Source organism: Pseudorca crassidens, chromosome 16 (genome assembly GCF_039906515.1).
Source record: "Pseudorca crassidens isolate mPseCra1 chromosome 16, mPseCra1.hap1, whole genome shotgun sequence".
Lineage (NCBI taxonomy): Eukaryota > Metazoa > Chordata > Mammalia > Artiodactyla > Delphinidae > Pseudorca > Pseudorca crassidens.
In genome coordinates, this window is record NC_090311.1 from 47,105,578 (window position 1) to 47,120,405 (window position 14,828).

At 33.0% G+C, this 14,828-nt stretch overlaps 1 protein-coding gene across 4 annotated transcripts in view; it reads right to left on the reverse strand.

The window, feature by feature from the left end:
• Positions 1–14,828, reverse strand: part of MAPK8 (mitogen-activated protein kinase 8) — a 107,306-nt gene that overhangs the window by 5,075 nt on the left and 87,403 nt on the right. For 3 of the 4 annotated variants that reach the window (XM_067710259.1, XM_067710263.1, XM_067710262.1), the window contains 6 exons: positions 13,254–13,419; positions 9,455–9,526; positions 7,929–8,111; positions 7,486–7,610; positions 6,881–6,944; positions 3,810–3,887 (listed from right to left, as the gene is read on the reverse strand). In XM_067710259.1, coding sequence (XP_067566360.1) covers positions 3,810–3,887; positions 6,881–6,944; positions 7,486–7,610; positions 7,929–8,111; positions 9,455–9,526; positions 13,254–13,419 — 688 coding nt within the window. Of the gene's footprint in view, positions 1–3,809; positions 3,888–6,880; positions 6,945–7,485; positions 7,611–7,928; positions 8,112–9,454; positions 9,527–9,889; positions 9,962–13,253; positions 13,420–14,828 lie in introns of all 4 variants that reach the window. The other variant, XM_067710260.1, reaches the window with a different exon arrangement.

The window sequence follows — 14,828 nt, forward strand, 5'->3', positions numbered from 1 at the left end:
AAAAGATACATATACCCCAATGTTCACTGAAGCGCTATTTAAACAGCCAAAACATGGAAGCAACCTGTATGTCCAATGACAGATGAATGGATAATGAAGATGTGGTACATATATACAATGGAATACTACTCAGCCATAAAAAAATAACAAAATAATGCCATTTGCAGCAACACGGATGGACCTAGAGATTACCATACTAAGTGAAGTAAGTCAGAAAGAGAAAGACAAATAACATATGATATCACTTATATGTGGAATCTAAAATATGACACAAATGAACTTATCTATGAAACAGAAACAGACTTACATAGAGAACAGACTTATGGTTGCCAAGCAGGAGGGGGTGGTGGGGGAGGGATGGATTGGGAGTTTGGGATTAGCAGATGCGAACTATTGTATATATGTATAACTGAATCACTTTGCTGTACACCAGAAACTAATGTAATGTTGTAAATCAACTATACTTCAATAAAATAAATTTTAAAAAAAACTACTGCCCTAAAAAAAATGCTCTATGATATCTTCTCACTGTAAAGTCCAAACAATCCTTCTGGTACATCTTGTTTTTAAGCAAAAGCCAAGACGAAGATTAAAATCATTTTAATTCAATGGATCCTCAGTTCAACCGCCCCATTTGGTTACGTGACTTGCCGAGCCACGCAAGTGCCCCAGTTAGGTAAACTCAAGTCTTGTTATTTCAGTTCTAATAAGTACTTTGTAAATGCAAATACAGACTTATTAAACACGAAAGTAGGGGGAGACTGTTTCCTTTACCAAAAGTATAGCCTAACAAGCATTTCCTGGATTTTAAAAAGCAACAGGAATACTTAACCTATAGAAAAATCCTCTCAAGGGGGTTGGGTCAGGAAGGGAAGGGAATGACACCGTGGGGTTGGGAAAAGTTAAAGGTGATTCATGCACTAGGTAAGTGCTTTTGAACTACATGAGCACTAAATAAGAGTCTTTTCAAATTTGAGTATATTAAATAACGCAAGTTATACAAAAATTCCTAAGAACACATTCATGGAATAAAAACCAATGGTTTTCAAACTGAGCAATAAGAATAGGCGTGAGTTTCAGGGACCCAATGATGTTAAAACTAAGCAAGTTGAAAACCACTGTTCCAGAACGCAGCACCTCATTGTTTGAAATTATCCCTCCTTTGTGTCCAATGGCATGCAATAAAAACACTTAAATATGAAAGGTCCTCTGAGAGCTTGTCTTCAAATCTAACAATGAAATAGCTAGGGAATAGTAATAGGCAAATCTTTAGGGCAGTGGGGCAGGGACTGGGAAACAGAAAGGAATGGAACCACAAGGGATAGAGCAGGTGATGGGAGGTACACTGGGAAAGAAAAGCAGACTGGGTACTTCAGGCCTAATAGAGAGGAAAAGGAGAAATGTGATAACCTTCTAGACCCAAGAACCCATTAGGCTCCCAGCCAGAGTGAAATGAAGATACTAAACTTTTAAAAGTTCAATTGGTACACTACAGAATGCACCTTTTCTGACTAAAGAGTATACAACATTATGGCTAGCTTCAAAGACCTGTACTGAAACATTCAAATCATAAAAGGGTTCTATATACTTTTTCATGCCTCTACTTCTTTATCCAAATTTTATTTCATCCAAATTTTTTAATCTAATAAAAATCATTTTTTTCTCTTGAATTTTTATTTAAACATCTTTATTGGAGTATAATTGCTTTACAATGTTGTGTTTTAAATGCATCATAATTAAACAGTTAACTTTTTAATCTGAAAATCAAATACCTAAGGAAAAAAAACTTGTTTACTTCTGACCTTTAAAGTAATATGTTGGGTTGGCCAAAAAGTTCATTCGGGTTTTCCCGTAAGTTACAGAAAAACCCAAACGAACTTTTGGGCCAAGCCAATAGTAAATTCTCAATATCCGGACAGCAATAATATGGAAAAATCTTTAATTTCAGATATCTGGGTCATTTCCCTCTCAGTGACTCTACACACTCAAAGGTATGCAAACTCATTTTAGTATTAGCCAACCCAAAATAAAGATAAGAGGCAATCCAGAGGGAAAAATATTTACTTTTTAAAATCAAGTCGAAATGGTATTGTGATTATCTGATATTCTGAGTCATCAAATACTTATCTTCTGTTTTTGCATATAATCAAGAACTGAATATTTTTATAACAGATTAATTTACTAACACTCTTCTTTGCCAGCTATAACTGAGAATCCAGAAAATGTCTAGAAACTTGCAGTCCTGTCCTTTCCACTGACTTATTTTGTAACCATAGTTAAGTGTTGTCTAGGATTCAAATTTTTCACTTATAAATTAAGAACAAACACAACTGCTCTATCTATCTCATGAGATTATTAAGTTTACTCAAACATTTGACACTTAGGATGTGCCATCACTAGGACAGTATGCTAAAGTATAAAACTTCCCTAAAAATGGACTTTTCAAATTCCATTCAAGCCTCCATCATGAACAATTCACTTATATGACTACTGTATATCAATACAAAGCTAATTAACTGAGTTATTAAAGCATTTATAAGATAGCTTTTGTTACAGCTAATTGTAGGTAAAAAGCTGTTGAAACCAATTTATGTTTTCAAGAGGATCTATATTAAAATTTGGAAGACTGCATTCTTGATCAAGGTTTAAAAAACAAAGAATTAAAAGAACTCAAAATATAACCAAAAATGTCATAGGAAGCTACAAAAATTATTTAAACAAATATATGTTTATAGTACAACAAAATGGGCACCTGAAACTATACCTATATATCTTACTTCATTGATGCTAAATATGATATCCGTTTTTTTCTTAGAAGGTATAAGAATTTTAGAAGGATTAAAATGGCATAGTTTCACGCAAATTCAAGACCTACCTGTTGAAACCTTACTCAGCCTTCAAGGCTCAGCTCAAATTTAATCTCTTCCCTAAAACTGCCCTATTCTCTGTTGCCAGCCATATGGGATGCTGGAAAAACCATGCCCTCTGAAGTTACTGATAAACATGGCTTCAAGTATTGCTTTTCTACACAAAAGATTTGTAGTCTTATATCATTTAATTTTTCTAAACTTGTTTCCTCATCTGTAAAATGTGCACAACAACCCCTTCCTCAGGGTTCTGGGGGGCTGAATGAAACAAAGTACAAAAACTATCAGTGTCTGTCATGTAGTATGTACTTAATATGTACATGTTACCTGTCATTTAACTTTTCTTTTAAATTCTTTATGCTTTAACAAGTACTAAAATTTAATATAAGATGAGCTTATGATAAAAGAAAATGTTTAACTCCTGCAAACCAATGTTCTTAAGAGCTAGAATACCTTCTGACAGCAGTTTTAATGCTACTGCCTTAAACAAATCAAAAATACCAAAATGAGAAAGAGGTATCATGTACAAAATTGGCATCCCGTACAGAATTCTGCCATGAAGTTTTAGTTTATTTATCCAAAGTAAGGACTGTTAAATCACAGAAAGGTAAATATATTGAATTGTGATAAATTTCTTCTTTAAAGACAACAATGCCAACAACCACCAAAAAACGTTTTAAATTTCTGTTCTTCAATGGGATGTCAGTATCAAAGAAAAAGATATGCATTTTATGAAGTCAGTTACTGATATACTAGTACAATGTACTGATAGAACAGTGTACCAATGCTTTCAAATTTACCACAGAAATTGTATTCCTTATAGTTAATAAACTTTGAATACTAATGGTACTAAATATGGAAAGAACTGAAGGTTTCAGGCCACTGAAGACTACAACACAAGAAGTAAACTGTAATCTTAACTAAGCTTATATTGTAACCAACCTAAAGGAGAGGGTTGCCCCCGTATAACTCCATTCTTGGTTCTCTCCTCCAAGTCCATAACTTCTTTGTATATCAATTCTGAAAAAGAGGTGAACAAAAACTTTTCAAAGTCTGAGAGGCAATCTCCCAAGATATGTATGTTTTAAGTAAAAAATTTTTGCACACACTAAGTACTTCGAATGGTGTTCTTGCAATGGCAGAGGGTCCAGAAGTGTCAGCCTAAGATTCAAAGGTGTTAATAACAATTTCTTGATCCTCAACCATGAATTATATTGAAAGAAGCAAAGTCTCTGCTGTAATATTCCAGAAGTTGGATTAAGATAGAGCTGGGGTTAGAAGCTTTACCTTTTTTACTCCACCAACACTTTGTACTATACCATATCATTCTGTACAGCAAATGCTAATTTAATTCTCTCAGTAAGGGCTTGAATCAAATTTGTCTTTAACTTCTATTTCCTGAGCCCTGGCATTGTACCTGGTACACTGTAGGTACTTACCCAGATATCTGTTAAAAGATTTAAATGCAAGAGTATGTGGAACCTTCTTTAATCAGAATAGAATATAAATATATTTTTATTAAAGGAAAAGAATCAGGTAACTATACTTTAACTCCTTCTGAGTTGAAGCATGGCATGCTATGACTGTCAAGAATTTCTTCATGAGAATCTTGGTCTTTAACTAGGCTTCTGGATAGTGGGTGGACTGCTGGGAGGACTACTCCAACTGAAGAGTAACACCAGATCCTGCCCTGCATTGTACGTGCCTCCTGCCCTGTATTCTTCTACATGATCCTGATGTCAAGTGTGATGTGCCTTATGAGTCTGAATGCTGACTTAAGAAGAACCTTCTGGTGGATGCTAACATTGCCATTATTCATCATCATCTCTGGGTCATAAAATCCTTTGAGAATTGTATAAAAGCAATGAACCCTCTTCTGAGAAAAATGTATAAACAAAAATTGTTGCACAGAATTTCAAGGAGTCTGTAATTCTTTACATTAAACTTTCAATAAATGATTTCTGATCACAGGGTATGGCAACATTTATGTTGATAATAAGGTAAAACAAGTGGATATGTTGGGATGAACAAGAGCTGGAGACGCCTAAGTTTGCTTGCGATGGTAACCTACTTGGGCTGGGAAGAAGAAAAATAGCAAGTCTTGATAGAGGAAAGAATGGGAGATGCTTTTCTTTAAAGAAACAAAAAGGAATGATAAGCATTCCGGATAGGAGGATTAAAAAGAGAGAGAAAATACTCCTTTGTAAAATGGGACTGAGGCAGAAGAACCAAAGCTAATCAGGAGTACTAACTAGACAAAGCAATCTGTAGTTAATGGCTTTGGCAATGAATTTTTCTGTTATGATGCTAAAATTCTTAAGCAGATCTTGAAAAAGGGAGTTTGTAGGTAATTACTAAACGGCATTTGGGGCTAGGAGAAAAAGATACAGAATAAAGATAAACATGCTTACAGTAATCAAAAATCCCAGATATAACCATATACAAATGAAAATACAATGTTTCACTGATTTTAAGATGTACTTTTTTCACAGTTTAATATCTTTGAAACTGGGTTGCATCTATAATCAGTCGTGCAGTACAACTGGCATTGTTTCTTCTTTCTTAGTGGTACATACTAGTGTGTTTTACAATTGGTGACCTATTAAGATTCCATAAAATACCATAAATGTTTACTGTAAATGTAATGATATATAAAAATATCAGGTTAGATACTTTAATACATACTCTGATCTATAGTTTCTATACTCCTGTATATTACATATATAGATGCACTAGGTTCTACCCAATTCTATCATTCTGGTGGGCTCTACAGAGTCTAACTATATGTCTCCCAAAGTCAACTTAGCGAAAACTAATCTCTGGTTATTCCTAAGAAGAAAGAATCAAATTCATTCCTCCCAAATAAATCTGTAGATGGATTACATGCTCCGGTTTATATTGTGCCTTCCAAGTATTTAGGTTCTTAGCTCTTAATAACATGTCTTCTGTCTACCTGATTTTAAGTGACTTGTCCAAAGTCATGTAGTTACAAAAGTGGTCAAAATATAAAATGACAACAATATAAATGGAGGCAAGCAGGATCTAAAAATTACCTGGCTGAACTGTCCAAGGGAATCTTTTAAAGAAAGAAATATTTTAACATTGTCATGACTTTCAAAGCATTATTAATGTTCAACCAAAGTAAAAAAATAAAATAAAACTATTAGATATGCAAAGATTAAAAATTAACTAACTCTGTTGGTGAGGGTGGGGGTAAAAGAGACATTCCCATAAAATGCTGATGGAAGTGTAAACTGCTACAATTTCTCTGGAGAGTAATCGGAAATAACTGAAAAATGTCCTTTGGCCCAGTGAATCTCCTTGTAGGATTTTTCTTACAGGCATGTTCTCAGATGTGCACAAGAACACTGCAGAGTTGTTTGTAACAACAGACCAGACACAAGTTAAATGCTCTTCAAATGGTTGTTAGATACAGAACCCTGTGACACAGGCGAACAGCACATCACTAACTGGCTATTAAACCAAATGAGCCAGGTATATGGAGCAAGAGAGAATAATCTCTAAAATATACGATTATATCAACAAAGCAAGTGTGCACTGTATACAACCATATGTGATTAAAACAGGGTGGGAGAGGAGAAGGGGGAGACATCAAACACACAAGTTTGTATTTTTGTAGACTATGGAAGAACATAAAAGTTCCAGAAAGCACAAATGTGTCTTTGTCTGGGGTGGGGAACAAAGACACTGGGATTAAGTCAGTGAGGGAAGGAGACATACTCTCTACTTTTGTAAAAATATTAAATCATATTATTAAATATCAGTTACGAATAATAGAAAATATCTTTCATTTCCCTAAAACGATGAATAAATCAACATAGATTTATTTATTATAGATTATTCTATATATAGATATAGATTATTCTATATATATAGAATAAATAAATGAACGATGAATAAATCAACACAGATTTATTATAGATTATTCTATATATATATATAGATTATTCTATATATATAGATTTATTCTTAAAGAATCTGGTGAATGTTACCTTTCCACTCTTCTATTGTGTGTTCCCTTTCATCTAACTGCTTGTCAGGTATCTTTGGTGGTGGCTGAAAAACAAGGCAACAATAATTGAGTCAGTTTATTGGGAGTATATAAATTGTTTACAATTATTTGAAATGTTAGCCAGACTTGGAAAAATACATCATTAGGCCAAGATTGATCAATGATCAACACTGATCTTGCGTAGAGAGAACAGTGACAGGAAAAAAGATGTTTAACCGTCTTTTTCTTTTCTTCCTGTTTTTGAAATGGTCACATTTTATTTATATCATAGAATTGTGCTATGATTTGGATATAATAATTTGTTTACAACTAAGTTAAGATGTTTTCCCAAAGTGCTCAACATTCTAGCTCAGCATACAAGTATCACGGCAAAAAGGCAAGAAACAGTGGGGGGGAACTTTATTTTGTGTAGGAGGTACTTGGATATGTTCATTCTCTTAAGAAACTTTTCATGCAAAAACAGAAAAACGCCATCATCATTTATTTATATTTTTATTTAAAATTTTAAAATATCCTCCAAACCTAACTTTAATTCTAACTCTAAGCGTACAATATAGTCTTCAAACATTAAAGAAAAGAACTTACAGCTTCTGCTTCAGAAGGATCATACCAGACGTTGATATACGGGTGCTGGAGAGCTTCATCTACAGAAATCCTTTTAGATGCATCAATTACCAGCATTTTAGATAACAAATCCCTTGCCTGACTGGCTGCAAAAATAATGAGACGTTAATGTACACGTATCTCATAAAAGTTTTACAATTATCAATAAATTTCAGAAACTTGAAATTATCATTTATTAAAAAATGTTTTAAACAGAATAGATTTACTATAAAATTAGGTCATACATATGATTAAAAAATATAAAATCACAAAAAAATAACTAAAAAGAACTAAAACCTCACACTGTTCCATTACCCAGAGACAATGTTATGTCCCATGAGAATATGAATATACCCTCATAAACCCCCTCCACAACCACCCACCTACCCACAATGGAATTAAAGATATATGTTTATAAAAAGTACCTTTAAGTTTATTGTGTTCCGAGTCAGCTGGGAAAAGTACATCAGGGAAGAGTTTCTCAAAGCTATATCCAGCATATTTAGGTCTGTTTTCAACATAAGTCCTTACTGTTGGTTGTAGTTTCTTCATGAATTCAGGACATGGTGTTCCAAGCTGTTCAATAACTTTATTCCACTGATCAATATCTAATATCAAGTAGCTAAGAAAAAATACTGTGTATCTAATGTTCAACATATTAGTCATATCCATATTAAAATAAGAAAATGGCAATTAAAAAATCCTAAGAAAGAATGTGGCAGTTATAAATCTTACAGCCACCTTGCAAAAGGCAATGATTGTAGGTGGACAAAAAGGATCAGTAAACAAGCTTTGTTAACCTTATTTATTATGTGCATGTGTGTGTCTACTAATACTAATTTTATCATAAAAATGGAAGCTTAAATTCTTATATTCTAAATACACAAATTCTAAATACAAATGATAAGTGGCTCAAAGAAAAATGACAATTACTACCCATAAGGACTCTAAATGTAAACTGTACGTAATTTTAGAATACAAAATTTGCCTTTCCTTCCAGCTTATCAGAAAATGTGAATGCATTTCCGAGAAGATAGGAAATATTTATTACATGTCCTGCATTTTTTGAGTTTTCTACACTAACAGAAAACCAGTAGCAATGAAAATGATGGCATTTCCTTTTGCCATTCTTTGTTCAGCTTATGTTAGTAAAATTTTTTTAAAGCTCTGAAATTTAAGAAAATGACTCAGTATTTTGGTTAAGGTGTAAGGTTAGAATTCTCTGGTCTCTTTCCTTCCAATCTTTAGCGTTTACACCTCCAACTCCTCCCCGTGGACTAAGACCTAAAACTTTCTTATTGTAACCCAGTGAATATGGTTTTTCCCATTCCTCTTCCTAAAACAATTCTAAGTTTCACTAGCTGATAGACACATAACAGATCACTGTTATTATAAAGATTAGTAGTCATTCAGATGAACAAAAATCATGACCCAAATCTACTCATCACCATGTAAAATTATTACTGCTGAAATTCTCAGATGAAAAGATCAGTATGTTATGTTGAGTAATGAGACAATAACCAAAAGACATAGAACACACAGCACATTAACAAAAAAGGAAGTGGGGAGGACAAAACAAAAGGATGACCAGAAGCAACAGACAATTCCAAAATTCATATTATGTCCTAAGTACTTCTAGACTTACTCAAGTGTATAATTATTAGAAAATTTAATACAAGCCATGACTTTTGATTTAGGTTAAATAAATCAACTCAAAGGCAGCAAATAATTGTGGATAATTAACCTGAGCAGTTTTCAGAATTAACATATGAAACAACAAATAAATTAGGGAAAGGAAAGTCTAAGTCAAATAGCAGGTGGTATTTTGAAAGAGTAATTTAACAATACTTTTTATTAGGGAGAGACAAAATACATTATACCTGACCAAGCTGAAGTGCTGTCATACATTTTGACCTTTAGAAACTACATTTTAGGCCAAAGATAAGGATACGATCAGTACCTGGGAACAAAACACCACCTTTGATCATTTCTCCCATGATGCACCCAACTGACCAAATGTCAACTGAAAACAAAATGCAATGACATTAACATAAAGATTTTGGTTAAAATAAAAAAAATATATAAACATTAAAAAAAATCACACACACCATGTATACTTCAAAATTATAGAAAGCAGTATAAAATAAAAATGAATGACAGTGAATGTGCTCTAACTACCAGCAGAGACTGTATTTCCTACTGCCAGATGCAGCCTACAAACATTTCAGCTTCGTATCTCAACAATTTTTGAACTATAACAGCCACAAACTTTACGTCTGTTTAAAAAAACCCACATGTATGAATGTACACTATATTCATTTTCATTAGAGAACATAAGGAAGTTCATCACCTAACTAATTAAACTGCTGCAGCAGCACAAGGATACAGTCCCTTCCTGGAAAGAGGATTTTGTGGCAAACCATTTCTCCCATAATGCACCCCACAGACCATAAATCCACTATATGTTTGCAGCACAAAAGAAGGAAAAGCAAAGCAAAAGGTCGTTAAAATCAAAGAAGCATAATATGACTGCATTATATAAAAACTGCAAAACATCACCAAAAGAAAAAAGTGATTTTAATTTTAGCTAATGGAATAATTTAAAACACAAAATATTTGTCAAAAGGCTCTGATTCACAAAAGCAAATGTGACGTGTGGCGTTTTAACTACGTATCTAATTTAAAGTGAGAGCTATGCACAGAAATCACATAATTTAAAAAACCTACACATTTTGCCCCTGAAAATTTATTTATAAAATATGAAAAAGAACCAAACACAAATCTTATAAGTAAGGCTGAAAATGTACATGAGGTAGCAAAATTTAAAAAATAAAATCTTTGTACTATTTTGAGGTTCAACTGTGCATTATACTCTCTCTTTAAGTCAAATAAAAGAAAAAAGCATGAGCAGAAATAATCTAGTATATTAAAATACTTAACAGAAACAATGTTTCTATGAATAATTACAGTTAAAAAGTTAATCTAAAGCTCTTCAGAAATTTTCAAGTTGGAGTTAATAAATTCGTTTTGAGAGGTGCTATGTTTACTCTGAATTGAAGGTCATTTTTCTCCTTGGCAACACCATGCTGCATTTACTCTACTATTCCAAAAGGAACAAGTGCATAGAGAACTAACAAATAATCAATTAAAAAAACCTAGTAAAAGAAGTATATTTCATGTTTTCCACCTAAAGTGTTTTAAACCCATAGAACCAGAACGCTTTTGGTTTAAGAAGTTGGTTTTGGCTGAATACAGTATGAAATTTCCCACAGATTTATTATCTACAGAGTCTCCTAGTAGACTTACTGACCCTTGCCAACTTTAATTTTTTTCTTTTTTTTTGTTGGCCACGCAGCATGCAGGATCTTAGTTCCCCGACCAGGATCAAACCCGTGCCCCCTGCGGTGGAAATGCGGAGTCTTAACCACTGGACCACCAGGGAAGTCCCATGACCCTTGTCAACTTTAAATGAGAGCTCTAGTCAATACTGAAAAGAATCTGCTAGACATAGAAATGGGCAATTTGAGGACCTCCACCTGTTTCATTAAAACTAACCACATACCCTGACATTTTATATCTTTGGGTTTGAAAATCAGACAAAAAGAGTAGGTGCTTGCAGTTTAATACAAGAGGAGAATGAGCAATTTGAAAGGAAAGCTTTAGAAACTTGCATTTGTTTTTGAAGTTTGAAGGCCCCAATTCTCTAATAGCAAAAGAAGAAAAGGGCAGGAATAGATGTTAGAAATATATCCTTTACCAATACAGGAGGACTTGGGAACTTAAAGTCAGTACTTTCTAATACACTCATAAGGAGACTGCCAGTTCATTACAGAATTTTAGGAGCTAGATTAGGAACAAATTTTAGAAATCCTGTGGAACTAAAGTTTCTCTAAAATTTCACATTAAAATACATACAAATCTTTTTATATTTATGGCATAGTTCAACTTTCAAGAATAAAATTTTAGAGGAAAAGTTAACATTCATAAATCAGTTCAGAGAAAAATTTTTTCCAGGGTTTTCATTTTGGCAAAAATCTATGAAAATAATTTTTCCCTGTGGACTTTATAGAGAATAGCAAGCTTTAGTTAAATATTCAGGACACAACTTATGTACATAATCTTAAGAAAAACATCTTAAAACAGATTTCAAAAGCTGCAAGCATGAGAGAAGATATTGTCTGGGTTAATGAAGACTTTCCTCAGAATATGATAAGCCTGATTCATACATAAAGCAAGTTTTACAGTGTCTAACTGCTCAGTCTATTTGGCAGTTTAAATATATTCCATTATCTCACACTTTACAAAAAGCTTTGAGCCGGCTTTCAATAAAAGACGTATAAAATAAAGTTGTTAAAACAGGTGGGGGTGGGTGAAAGGTGTTAATAAAAGGCAGAAGTTCTTATGTTTAACCTTGCTGGCTAATGTAGTTATCATAATTAAGCATTACATTTGACTCAGTTTCCTGGGGCCCAAAAAAAAAAAAAAAAAAGGCAATAAGGTAGATCTATATAATTCTTACCTAAGAAAGGAAAGCATGTCAATTCTTTACATGACAGTTATTCTTGGTGCTAATTTCTGGTAGGGAGCTCCCAAGATCACAATTATAAGAGAGAGTGCCACATTATACATTATCTGTGACAATCAATGGTTTTACAGCAAATACAAAAACAATCTTCATGCCGGTCACTTAAAGCAGCAATTCTCAAAAAAAAAAAAAGTCTAATACTAAATCTAACTCACTGGGTTTTACAAGGTATAAGGCAATTTTAGATAAAGAGTAAGACAACAGCATGTTTATTTAAGAACAAAAGAATAGTAGTAAATATTTAAAGTGTTTTTAATGAGCTCAGAAAAGAAAATTAAGCTAAAATCCTCAGTTCAATGTTATCTTTTATAAAAAAGAATCCCAAAAATTGACTTGATACAGTTTCCTGATTCAAAGTGAACTGTTGTTTTAGATTCTTTCCTAGAAAAAATGTCTAGGTCCTATTCTAGTAAGTATTTTGGATTAAGTTACCACATTTAAAAAGTTATAGTTTAAGTCAATAAAATCCTGTGTAGACTTATTCATCTCTTAAATGACTGAGATTCAACAAAATTTCTTAAGTATAAATATATGTATATTTATGCATAATTTTTTTTAAATTCACGAACTACATGCCTGATAATGTTCTTCAACCTTGATTCTAATGCTGATACATATAACTGACTATACTCGCACATAATAATGCCATTTCTTTAAGGCTGGACACAAGGTCGTTGATGAAACACTGTTTTCTCTGAAAGGCAACCTTAAATTAATTATCCATCAGCTATGCAGAATGGCTTTATTGCAGCCCTTGAAGTCTGCACTAAGTGCTACTGCTATTAACTTTAATGTCATGGGATTGGAAATGTGTGCAAATATCATTAATGCAAACTTAAGATTTCTTGAGCCCATGTTAGAATGCTCATTTTCAAGTTACAGGCAAGAAAATGGTATATATTCTGTTACAGGGGCCATGGCAACAAATTCTTTATCTAATGGTAGTGTTGATGATTATGTATTTGTATTTAAATAAACAGGGGCCCCAAGTTTTTCCAAACATTTATGACAGAATTTGTAGTTACTTTCAAACTCTTGATAAACATCATTTCATACAGCGATACATTTAACTCTATGCACTTCAATTTAAGTATTTACATAAGAAATCTGATAAACAAAAGCAAATAAATCAGAACAGTATTTCAAGTAAATAGTGTTTGCTGACCGTTTTCTTTGTAGCCCATCCCTAGGATGACCTCAGGTGCTCTGTAGTAGCGAGTCACTACGTAAGGTGTCATCATAAAACTAGTTCCTGCAGTCCTGGCCAGTCCAAAGTCAAGAATCTTCAAAGTGCAGTCTGATTTTACTACTATATTACTGGGCTTTAAGTCCTTCAAAAATAAAAATTAAAAAAATGGCTGCTATAATATAAACAAATATTTTGCAGTCCACAAGTTATGAGATCACTTATAAAACAATTCATGGTTACTGTTCATTTTTCTCACTGTTATCACTGCACAGATTCATCATAATAGGCAAATCTGAGAAATTAGCTTGATGGCATTTTTAATTTATGAATATACACAGTTATTAGAAGTTAGTAATGCTTTATTTGCTAGAAATTATGATTAGCTAGAAACTTTCAATCAAGTGGTGTGAAAGCAATTTGGAAAGGCATCTCAAAGCTCATGTAAGAACTATTACAGTAAAAGTAAGAGAGAATCATAAAGTTAGCATTTATATGCACTTGTATACTAAATTACCAGCTTTTAAAAGATCCCATTTTAAGGTCAAAACAAGCTTTATATAGATACTATATACCAACAATGGGCCATTCTATGTCAACCCAAGCACATGTCACTTGACCTTTCAAACTGGCAGACGTTCAACTCTAAAGGATCGAAGTCAGTCCTTCCATCACTGATTTCCAACCCGAAATCGTACAAATTTGTTCATAAAAATTTTGACTGCCAGTTGAGGTAGGACACCATTGTCTTGGTGCCACTAATCCATAAAATTACTTGTTGTTGATGCTACCAAATAATGTCTTTGTGAAGAATTTCCCACCTGAACCCAACCTCAAGGAATTCTGTGCTATGATCATTAAAAGGCAGCAGCATAAACACTCATGGCTTCAGGTTCAACCCATGAACTTGTTAGCTCCCATGAATTCTATTATGAACCTAGACCAAAGAAAGCAGGAGTATGATTCACATACACTGAATACCAGTGACTGATGTAACACAAAATAAAGCTGGCCTGAAATAATTACTTTTGTAATGTCTATATCCAGAGAAGCATGTATGCTGTTTTAGCATATTTTGATATGCAATCATGGATGGCTTAGGCGATATGTAATCTATAGGTTTTATCAAATTAAAAATAGATATCAACAGGTTTATTGAAACAGAAAATGAAAATTTTCATTATTGCTATCCTGTAAATACGTTGTCACTATTTCCAAAATATAATACCTCTGCAAAGTAACACTGCGTGTTCAAAAATAAATATTATGAGCCTTGATACTATTTCAATGTCTATAGTGTTGGTTAATGATTAATGGCTCTTCATACTACTGCATTCTAGTCTAGAAATAAGATTTCAACCTTAAACACTTTATTTTGGAAAGATTAAGAACAAAATGCAACTTTTAAAAAATAGACATCTTGTTAAGGAAAAGAAACTGTCAAAAAAGAATATCATCTGAAATTCATCCTTGCGTATCAAGATGTACCTTTCTACAGATGTTTAAGTTGCATTGCTATCTATACCTGTGAAGAATAACTGAACTTGTATGAAT